The sequence below is a fragment of the Magallana gigas genome, chromosome 6, assembly GCF_963853765.1.
Source record: "Magallana gigas chromosome 6, xbMagGiga1.1, whole genome shotgun sequence".
In the NCBI taxonomy this organism is placed as follows: domain Eukaryota; kingdom Metazoa; phylum Mollusca; class Bivalvia; order Ostreida; family Ostreidae; genus Magallana; species Magallana gigas.
The window spans coordinates 16,234,062-16,246,121 of NC_088858.1; the positions used below are offsets into that span (position 1 = coordinate 16,234,062).

The following is a 12,060-nucleotide window of genomic DNA, read 5'->3' on the forward strand; positions in this document are numbered from 1 at the left end:
TTTTTTAAGTTTGACTTAAAGAAAGATAAAATTGATGAAATTTTCTTTCCTGCATAAATATTATTCCATAATTTACATGTAGACGGAGCAAAGCTATTGTAACAGGTATATAGTGGTAGATAGAAAAAAAGGTCATTCGACCTAAGATTATATGTATGTTCAGTTAGAAAATATGATTGAATTCAATCTAACATATCTTGTAGTGCTAAACCATTTATAATCTTGGAGAATATAATTAGTTTATGTTTATCCCTTCGAGATTGTAAGATTTCCAAATTAAGCTCACAATATAAAATGATTTTAGAAGAATTAGCTCTGATCCCTGTCACTATCCTGGTTGCTTAAATTTGTACATGTTTAAGCAAATCGGATTTTCCTTGATACAGCTGCTCCAAACAACATCACCATATTCCATTCTAGGTCTGATAAAAGCCGAATTTTAACAAGTGTTTATCTATCAATTGTATGCTTGAGTAATCTTAATATATTCAACTTTTTGCATGCCTTTTCATGTATACCATTCATATAATTAGATCAACCATCCTCCGACTGTATATTTAGATATTTAGATGCAAACCTATTTTTAAAAAAAATTGATAACATTTTTGCTGTTTGCTATATGTTTTTAATTTTGAGGAAATATATTTCGTCGGTTGCCTGTGTTTCTAATTTACTGGTAATTAATGGAATCGAAAACTCAAAATTATAGTTCTAAATAAATTGCATTTTTTAAAAAGAACTATGACTCTGAATATGCAGAAAATTGGATGGTGCTTCAATAAAGTTAATCGGACAAGTTTATGAAAAATTATTGTTAAGTATATATGTATAATACAGTATACATAAAAAAAGATAAAAATATGACAACCATTCATTTTTTTTGTCAGGGATGCTGACTTCTTCAAATTAAGCATAGGTATCTGACATTATATCCTTTTGTCTTGATATAAATATATATACCCTTTACCCAATAAAACAGTATAGAGGTTATATTTTCAATTATTAGAAAATACAACGCCAGGTGCTTGTCGAATAGAGCTCTGTTGAATTGCCTTAAAAGTGACAATAACGGGCAATACATTTGTTAGATATATTAATCAGAGATTATGACAAGTTGAAACTTAAAATTCTGTCACATGAGGGAATGAAAACCATGTCATCTATGTCAAAAAGTTTTCTAGCCCTACTCGCCTGTTCCATTCCGAAGCAAACGGTCATTTTCTTAGCTTTATTAACATAGTGTAATAATAATAATAAATGGATATCATATTTTCAGTTTCAAAATTAAATGATTAATTGGACCTATCAACCTAAAAGAAATTAGCCCGTCCGCATATGTATCGGACAGTATGAACATTTTAAAACTAAAACTTTCAAATATGAGCATGATTGTACATTTAAACTGTGTAGAGTAAGTTCCAGTTCAGGTCAAAACTCTGAGGTTGGGGTCAATTCTCAACAGGATCAATTTTCAACGTGTCGATGTCTTCAGAGTTTAGAAGAATCTTTCTCATACCGTTGAAAAATGACCCCGGGTATAAATATAACGATTTTGGTCTATGATAATAAAAAGTTTGATGTTTGCAAAAGCGCCTTTTTTAGGGCGTGATCAACCTTTTCTTACTTTTGTAATTGTAAAGACCTGCGCTTTTGCCTCACATACATGTAAATTTTAGTGAATTTGGTGGATTCACATTTTATGGTTTTACATTGTATAAAGACTCTTGATGTACAAAAGAAATTTTTATAGAACACACGGAGATTAACATTTTATGGTTTTACATTGTATAAAGACTCTTGATGTACAAAAGAAATTTTTACAGAACACACGGAGATTACATTATTTCTTTAAAATACGTAGCGTTTTCGTAGTGGCGAAGTCACACACAAGAAAATTGTTTAATTTTTTTTTTGGAGGGGGGGGGGGCACCTGACAAAACAACACCATGTTTTAAACTGTGACTAAAATATGTCGAAAAAGGAGTAAAAAACATTCCCCATACATACTATAAAGCAATTTAAAACCAGGGCATGGTTTTGGAAGAAGTTCTATTACCGCCTTTTCAACTCTTTTTTTTCATCTTACTCGATTAGCCTTGGAACCTGTGTGTGTTAATAGGTTACTGTATAGATATCTTTGAATATTATGGATCTACTTTTTTTCAGGTGTAAACTCAAGAATTGTTTCTGTTTTAAATGTAAACGATTTTTTTTCATTATAGAATCACGAATTGAAAAGGCCATATTCGATCAATGGAAACAAGACGAAGTCTGTTTTATTTCAACAAAGGTGTGTAATGAAGTAAGGAAAATAATTAAAAGCAGGAACATGGTAATTGTGGCTGGTCACTCGGGATCCGGAAAGTCAGCCATCATTCAACATATTGCGCTCAAATACAGAGAACAGGGCTGGACCGTAAAGCAAGTAAAAAAGGTAGAAGACATCGTGGATGAATATTCTTCAAGTCGATTTAAAAAAGATAAAACTATTTGTGTTTTTAATGATCCATTGGGAAAAGAATATTTTGATGAAATTTTGAATAATTCATGGCAAACATACGAGGAGGAATTACAGTTATACTTGAAAACATCAAAAATTGTGATGTCGTGTAGAAATCACATTATTTCTGATGCTAGAGTGACACATAATCTCGTGAATAAATCACATATCATAAACATCGATGAGAACAAATATAAATTATCTGTTAAAGAAAAACGGGAGATTTTTAACAAATATACATCCGATATGAATTTATCCGTCAAAGATCGTCATCAGATCGTTGAAGTAGAAAGGTATTTCCCGCTATTGTGTAAATTGTATTCTAGCAATGAGGAATACAAAAATAAGGGTGTAGAATTTTTTACAGAACCTGTAACTGTGCTGAAAGAGGAAATACTGGGGTTCAGAAAAAAAGACAAGGGTAAATATTGTGCTTTGGCCCTCCTTGTTCTTTTTAACGATGATCTTTGTTTAAGTGATATCTTCAAAAATAAAGACACGGAAAACAAATTTAAGCGTACGTTAAAACTTTGTGGATTACCAGAAAACACGCCACCTTTTGATATCGGAGACATCCTTAACTCCATGAAAAACTTTTATGTCAAGAAAGTTGAGGAAACGTATAATTTTTATCATGATTTTGTGATGGAAGTTACAACTCATGTGTTTGGAATAGATTATCCCACAGAAATAGTAGACTACGCTGATATCGGCTTCATTAAAAGAAGAGTAAAATTAGGAAATTCTGACAAACACGACGACTCGTTCACTATTTATCTGAGTGAAAAATACATTGAAAATCTTGGAGAAAGGCTTTTTACAGAATTGTTTAGAGAACGCCTGTTAGATGTCGTACTCAATCCCTGTCTCAGGAATGAAAGAGTAATTAAAGTACTGATACAAAAGATAGCAGATCATCCCAAAAATCATCAATTGTTATTAGAAACCAAGAACGTTGCAATTGATAAACAAGAACTTCACCGGACATCTAAAAACTTACTTTTGACTAAACTTTCCTTTTTGAATTTAGAAAATAAGATATCGCCACTTTTTGCTCTCATTGCATTTTGTCATACACAACTATCAAAATATTGCTTAATCAATCTACAAAAAATGCAAACTAATTTTATCGAATGTTTTCCTGCACTGTGTTGCAATGGTTCAATAGAAATGTTTTCTTCTGCTTTTAAAGACAATGCAAAAGGATCTTTGAAAAAGACATGGGGAAAACTTTATCCTATTCACATTGTATCTGTGTTCCATAATTATGAACTATTTGTTGAGTTGATTAAGATAGGCGTAAAAGTCAATGACCAGACTGACGATTACGGTGGTTGGACGCCTCTTATGTTAGCAGCTGGTAACAATACTGAAAACGGAAACAATAGCCATAGAGAATCAGGTGCAGAACGAAGAGATAAAACTGTACAACTTTTACTGAGTAATGGAGCAGACATTAATTTATGTAAAAAAAACGGAGCCAGTCCTCTCTATATAGCTTGTCAAAACGGACATGATACCACTGTACAACTTTTATTGAGTAGTGGTGCAGATATTCAGCTTTGCATGGAGGACGGTACAAGTCCTCTTACTGCAGCTTGTTTCAACGGACATGATAGCGTTGTACAACTTTTACTGAGTAATGGAGCAGACATTAGTTTATGCCAGAAAAACGGAGCCAATCCTCTCTATTTAGCTTGTGAAAATGGACATGATACCACTGTACAACTTTTACTGACTAATGGAGCAGACATTAATTTTTGTATGGAGGACGGAGCCAGTCCTCTCTATATAGCTTGTCAAAACGGACATTATAGCGTTGTACAACTTTTACTGAGTAAAGGAGCAGACATTAATTTATGTATGGAGGACGGAGCCAGTCCTCTCTCTACAGCTTGTCAAAACGGACATGATAGCACTGTACAACTTTTACTGAGTAGTGGAGCAGACATTCAGCTTTGCATGGAAGACGGAACCAGTCCTCTTACTGCAGCTTGTATCGACGAACATGATAGCGTTGTACAACTTTTACTGAGAAATGGAGCAGACATTAATTTATGCAATAAAAACGGAGTCAGTCCTCTCTATGTAGCTTGTGAAAACGGACATGATAGCACTGTACAACTTTTACTGAGTAGTGGAGCAGACATTCAGCTTTGCATTGAGGACGAAACCAGTCCTCTTACTGCAGCTTGTTTCAACGGACATGATAGCGTTGTACAACTTTTACTGAGTAATGGAGCAGACATTAATTTATGCAATAAAAACGGAGCCAGTCCTCTCTATGTAGCTTGTCAAAACGGACATGATAGCACTGTACAACTTTTACTGAGTAGTGGAGCAGACATTCAGCTTTGCATGGAGGACGAAACCAGTCCTCTTACTGCAGCTTGTTTCAACGGACATGATAGCGTTGTACAACTTTTACTGAGTAGTGGAGCAGACATGAATTTATGTAAGAAAAACGGAGCCAGCCCTCTCTTTATAGCTTGTCAAAACGGACATTATAGCGTTGTACAGCCTTTACTGAGTAAAGGAGCAGACATTAATTTATGTATGGAGGACGGAGCCAGTCCTCTCTATATAGCTTGTCAAAACGGACATGATAGCACTGTACAACTTTTACTGAGTAGTGGAGCAGACATTCAGCTTTGCATGGAGGACGGAACAAGTCCTCTTACTGCAGCTTGTTTCAACGGACATGATAGCGTTGTACAACTTTTACTGAGTAATGGAGCAGACATTAATTTATGCCAGAAAAACGGAGCCAGTCCTCTCTATGTGGCTTGTGAAAACGGACAATATACCACTGTACAACTTTTACTAAGTAGTGGAGCAGACATTCAGCTTTGCATGGAGGACGGAACCAGTCCTCTTACTGCAGCTTGTTTCAACGGACATGATAGCGTTGTACAACTTTTACTGAGTAATGGAGCAGACATTAATTTATGCCAGAAAAACGGAGCGAGTCCTCTCTATGAAGCTTGTGAAAACGGACAAGATACCACTGTACAACTTTTACTGAGTAGTGGAGCAGACATTAATTTATTTGAGGAGGACGGAGCCAGTCCTCTTTATATAGCTTGTCAAAACGGACATGATAGCGTTGTACAACTTTTACTGAGTAGTGGAGCAGACATTAATATATGTATGAAAAACGGAGCCAGTCCTTTCTATATAGCTTGTCAAAACGGACATTATAGCGTTGTACAACTTTTACTGAGTAGTGGAGCAGACATTAATTTATTTGAGGAGGACGGAGCCAGTCCTCTTTATATAGCTTGTCAAAACGGACATGATAGCGTTGTACAACTTTTACTGAGTAGTGGAGCAGACATTAATTTATGTTTGAAAAACGGAGCCAGTCCTCTCTATATAGCTTGTCAAAACGGACATTATAGCGTTGTACAACTTTTACTGAGTAATGGAGCAGACATTAATTTATGTAAGAAAAACGGAGCCAGTCCTCTCTATATAGCTTGTCAAAACGGACATGATACCACTGTACAACTTTTATTGAGTAGTGGAGCAGATATTCACCTTTGCATGGAGGACGGTACAAGTCCTCTTACTGTATCTTGTTTCAACGGACATGATAGCGTTGTACAACTTTTACTGAGTAATGGAGCAGACATTAATTTATGCCAGAAAAACGGAGCCAGTCCTCTCTTTATAGCTTGTGAAAACGGACATGATACCACTGTACAACTTTTACTGAGTAGTGGAGCAGACATTCAGCTTTGCATAGAGGACGGACCAAGTCCTCTTACTGCAGCTTGTTTCAACGGACATGATAGCGTTGTACAACTTTTACTGAGTAATATGATACGGACATGATAACACTGTACAACTTTTACTAAGTAGTGGAGCAGACATTAATTTATGTTTGAAAAACGGAGCCAGTCCTCTCTATATAGCTTGTCAAAACGGACATTATAGCGTTGTACAACTTTTACTGAGTAGTGGAGCAGACATTAATTTATGCAAGAAAAACGGAGCCAGTTCTCTCTATATAGCTTGTCAAAACGGACATTATAGCATTGTAAAACTTTTACTGAGTAGTGGAGCAGACCTTAATTTATGTTTGAAAAACGGAGCCAGTCCTCTCTATATAGCTTGTCAAAACGGACATGATAGCGTTGTACAACTTTTACTGAGTAGTGGGGCAGACATGAAATTATGTAAGAAAAACAGAGCCAGTCCTCTCTATATAGCTTGTCAAAACGGACATGATAGCGTTGTACAACTTTTACTGAGTAATGGAGCAGACATTAATTTATTTGAGGAGGACGGATCCAGTCCTCTTTATATAGCTTGTCAAAACGGACATGATAGCACTGTACAACTTTTACTGAGTAGTGGAGCAGACATTCAGCTTTGCATGGAAGACGGAACCAGTCCTCTTACTGCAGCTTGTATCGACGAACATGATAGCGTTGTACAACTTTTACTCAGTAATGGAGCAGACATGAATTAATGCAATAAAAACGGAGCCAGTCCTCTCTATATAGCTTGTCAAAACGGACATGATAGCACTGTACAACTTTTACTGACTAATGGAGCAGACATTAATTTATGTAAGAAAAACGGAGCCAGTCCTCTCTATATAGCTTGTCAAAACGGACATGATAGCACTGTACAACTTTTACTGAGTAATGGAGCAGACATTCAGCTTTGCATGGAGGACGGAACCAGTCCTCTTACTGCAGTTTGTTTCAACGTACATGATAGCGTTGTACAACATTTATTTAGTAATGGAGCAGACATTAATTCATGCAAGAAAAACGGAGCCAGTCCTCTCTTTATAGCTTGTGAAAACGGATACGACCCGGATTCCTATTTTTCTCTGTTTGTATCATGTCAGTTGGAAAGAGTGAGAAGAATGATATTTAAAAACTAGTGTAAATGATTTCATAGTTATATTATATTCAAATTGTTTAATAAAACTGACACACACACACACACAAACACACACACACACACATATATATATTTCCAGCTGATTTTTATATATGCTTATTCGTTTTGAACATCAAATAACAATGCTTGGCAATTAACATTCATTTTAGGTCTAAATATGGAATTTTTGTGTTCAAAATGTAAATATCACCATGACCTGGGCTTTATTTAATTCGATAAGAAAGAGTTTTGGTCTCTGTATCTTTCTTATATAACTCGACGACTGACACTCAAATTTTAGCTCACTGTAAGAGTGCTTTACTGAAGCAGCATTAACATTATAATTGAAAAAATAAGTTTTGACTGAAAACGTGACCCTTTTAATTTTAAGAGGAAAGAGCCAATACACAGCGTAGATCTTCAAATCAAAAGTAAATGTTAAAATCTGAAAAACAATTGGCAGCGGTGGGATTCGAACCCACGCCTCCGAAGAGACCGGTGCCTTAAACCGGCGCCTTAGACCGCTCGGCCACGCTACCTTGGCGGTTTTTCAATGAAGCACCAATCAATCATAAATATAAGTATACAGGTAATTTTTGGTGAATGAAATTTTCAGAAATATATCATCACTCTTTTCATAAAATAAACCCACAAAATTATCAATATTTTTATCAATAAAAATCATTTTCAATGAAATAAATCTTTTTCTCATTTGTTTGATTGCTTGTAGTAAGATCACTTTAAAAAGGACTAGATGGTCGTGGCCAATTTAACTTAAAAAGAAAAGCTCGATGTAACAATATAAAAGATATAATACAGTTAAAGAAGTTAAAAAAAATATTCTAAGCTAAATTTAAAAAATAAAAATGTATGATTTATTTCTTAATTAACTAAATGATGATTTATTGCTATCAAATTACATCTGAAATTTTCAAGAAAATCAAATAGAATATTATTGACCTTCGAGCCTCAATAAACAATAACAAATGGCTGTGGACTGTTTTATTTTTTAAAAAATGTAAGTCACCACCTTGTCCAGATCAACGATGTGGAACCTGTCCATATTTAAAGGAAGGAAACACCTTCAAAATCGGAGACCGGGAATTTAAAGTAAACTCCAGCACGACGTGCGGAACCAAAAACTTAATATACCGTAATTATTTTTGGGGATGTGGACAATACTACATCGGCGAAATCGGAACTACGCTCCGTACTAGGATCCGAGTTCACAAACAGCAAATTCAACATCCAGAATACCGTAAAATAAAAGTTAGCGAACATTTAGATATTTGCGGGAAAGGCCATTTTACCGTGATTCCGCTTTACAAGCTTTATAGCGACAACGTAGTAGAAAGGAGAGAAAAAGAAAAACATTTTATACAAACTCTCAAACCATCTTTGAACAGTGATTTAGTCAAAAATCAAAATTTATATGGATTAACGTTGCTTTACTATGCAATAACATGAACGTTATAAAACTGTTTCCTTATAGTAAATTGTGACGTCATAGTATTGTTTATATAACGTCATTGATTTTAACGTCACTTATTTTTAAATGTATTGTGAAACGTCTGAGGAAGAAATGAAAGTGCTTACGTTTTGCGATTAGTGTTGTTATTTTTTTATTTTAATATATATTACCGGACACTGTGATTTTTTATTATATATATATATATATATATATATATATATATTATATATATATATATATATATATATATATATATATATATATATATATATACTGGCCGGTGAAATGAGGAAACTTTGGATACTTTTGTAAATGCGTCTTTATTTTATTTTGGAGGGTGACAAAACATGTAAGATGTATGACGAATCAATAGACGTATGACGTATGACGAATGACAAATGACGAATGACGATTTACAATTAAGTAATTTCCTCCATTGAAAAGTAAATTCAGTACAAAATTATCTTGGACATGAGCCGGCCACACATAAGTTCACGGGCTCTACACACAAAAATATTGAGCTCTAAAACTGATGACATCACATCATAGGTATGACTAACTGCAGTATCAGCATAGATATGACTAATTACAGTATTGGCGGTAACAACCCAGCCCCCTAATTGTGGAATGAATATGACACAATTACATCGAAAATACTCTACATCATTAAGTTACAAACAACCTAGTTTTTATCAAATTTGTGTTTTGACTAGCAATTGTTCCTAGAAAATGTCAACAATGAACAAACATTCAATGATCACAAATAATAATACAGAAATTTACACAAGTTCGTAATAATCAAACAGTTCTAACAATCTCCATCTAGAATCCGGCAGAGTTTATCGACGGGGCGGATCAGAATATTTGTCGCAGTTTTAACTTTAACTTGTCGCACAAGTCCGTTGCAGTCCGGTATAGTTTCACAAATAATGCCCATAGGCCACGAGTTTCTCGGAGAATTAGAATCGACTATTAACACAACATCACCAATTTGCAAGTTCCGTTTGATTTCGTGCCACTTCTGTCTTTCTTGTAAAAGAGGTAGGTATTCCCGTACCCATCTATGCCAAAACAGGTTTGCCATATATTGAACTTGTCTCCACCGTCTCCTGTGATAGATGTCGTCCTTATCAAAAACTCCTGGAGGCAGGTTCGGCTTCCGCTTCATTAAGAGCAAATGGTTTGGTGTAAGTGGTTCCAAATCAGAGTGGTGATCTGTATTCTTCGTGATCGGTCGATCGTTGATCATATATTCGATTTCACACATCAGGGTATTAAGTCCTTCGTCGTCCAAGGTCTGTTCCCTTAGAACGCTGTTCATGGCCTTGCGAATATTTCGAATGATTCTTTCCCACACTCCACCATGATGTGATCCAGCTGGTGGGTTAAACTGCCAGTCTACATTCTTCTGTAACATTGACTTTTGAATCTGGTGTTGATTCCATTCCTGTATGGATCGGGCAAGTTCACGTTCGGCACCAACAAAAGTAGTTCCATTATCAGAACGTATCTTCTTAACTTGTCCCCTTCTGACAATAAAGCGTCGCAAGGCATTTATGTAAGAATCAGTGTCCAATGAAGCTGCTACTTCCAAATGTACAGCTCGACTTGCCAAGCAGGTGAATATTACGCCATAACGTTTCACACGACTTCTCTTTTGTTTTACTTCGAACGGTCCAAAGTAATCGACTCCTACTCTGCTAAATGGTGGTTCATCTGGAACGATACGATCCTTTGGTAGATTTGCCATCTTCTGCTCTTCAATTTTCGACTTGAATCGTCTACATGTAACACATCTTGATATCAGCTTCCTGATGGCTGACGGAGCATGAATAATCCAATACTTTTCTCTTAACTTTGCCAACATATGGTTTCTACCATTATGCATCAGTTCTTGGTGAATTTGTCTAAGAATGATAGTTGACACATGATGATCTTTGGGTAGAATAACTGGATGTTTCATCTCTGCTGGAATACTTGACTGGTGTAGTCGACCGCCGACACGTAAAATTCCATCATCCAAAAATGGATCCAAGTTCCTGATTCGACTTCTACGATGCACATGAGAGTTTCCTGAAGCAAGAGCATTGATTTCTGTGTCAAATTCTTGTTGTTGAACAAATTTCAGTATTGACTTTTCTGCCTCTTTAAGGTCTTCGTGCGATAGATCACTCTTATCATATGATTCTTGTAATATTGGACTATTCTTTCCGCACTTTCAGAATTCATGCCACTGTTCGTTTCAACAAGTACCACGAAGAATAATGTTGAATCAACTTATTAACACACTCTGTAGAATTGTCTGAATTCTGTTGTTCTGCGATGACTGCTCTGATGGTAACTCTTTTCACCTCTGGGTCATTGTCCAATGATTCTGTATCAGCGATCTCCATTGGATGTTTGGGCCACTGATCCTTTGGTTCCAATAAAAAAATCGGGGCCTTGATCCAGTTGTCTTGCATGATAAGGCTGTTGGCCGATATACCTCTTGATGCGAAATCAGTTGGGTTGACTTTCGTGTTAATGTATCTCCAATTGCTTGGCTGTGATCCTTCATGTATCACTGCTAGTCTGTTAGCTACGAAAGTATGAAATCTTGCCGTTCTGTTCTGAATATAACGTAATACTGCCATACTGTCGGTCCAGAATACAACGCGATCGATGGGCATGTCTAGCTCAGTCAGTAACATCTTGTTGGTTTTGATGGCTATTGTAGCTGCCGTCAACTCCAGTCTTGGAATGGTTGTCTGTTTGAGTGGTGTAACACGAGATTTTCCCATGATGAAGGAACAATGACGTTCTCCGTCTGTATTCTCCAGTAGTAAGTAGGACACTGTGCCGTACCCTGTTTCGCTTGCGTCGGAGAAGTGATGTAACTGCGTAATGACTGGATCAAATCCAAAGGGCTTCTACACCTGTTCACTTTGAAGTCTTCTAGTTTCTGGAGGTCCTGGTACCAATGATTCCACTGAATTACGAGGTCATCTGGAATTCTATCGTCCCACCCTAATTGCATCTTGCAAAGTTCTTGAAGGATACATTTGGCCTTGAGAACAAATGGAGCCAAAAATCCTCATGGGTCATATACACTACTGACCATCGACAGAATTCCTCGTCTGGTAAGCGGTTCTTTGTTCAATTCCAGCTTGAAGTTGAAGAGATCAGACTCGACGCACCACTGGACTCCAAG

At 36.1% G+C, this 12,060-nt stretch overlaps 2 protein-coding genes and 1 non-coding gene across 4 annotated transcripts in view; 1 reads left to right on the top strand and 2 right to left on the bottom strand.

Annotated features, from left to right (window-relative positions):
* The window catches only part of LOC136269712 (serine/threonine-protein phosphatase 6 regulatory ankyrin repeat subunit B-like), a 267,148-nt gene extending 260,670 nt beyond the window's left edge, over positions 1 to 6,478 (top strand). The window contains exons 8-9 of one of the 2 annotated variants that reach the window (XM_066089048.1): positions 2,223 to 2,434; positions 2,868 to 2,962. In XM_066089048.1, the coding sequence (XP_065945120.1) occupies positions 2,223 to 2,434; positions 2,868 to 2,876 (221 nt within the window). In that variant the 3' untranslated portion in view covers positions 2,877 to 2,962. Of the gene's footprint in view, positions 1 to 2,222 lie in introns of both variants that reach the window. The other variant, XM_066089047.1, reaches the window with a different exon arrangement.
* Positions 1 to 12,060, bottom strand: part of LOC136276615 (plasminogen-like) — a 323,562-nt gene that overhangs the window by 268,769 nt on the left and 42,733 nt on the right. The gene's annotated exons all lie outside the window — the stretch shown is intronic.
* Trnal-aag (transfer RNA leucine (anticodon AAG)) lies at positions 7,857 to 7,938 on the bottom strand. The gene has a single exon. It is a non-coding gene; the product is annotated as a tRNA-Leu (tRNA).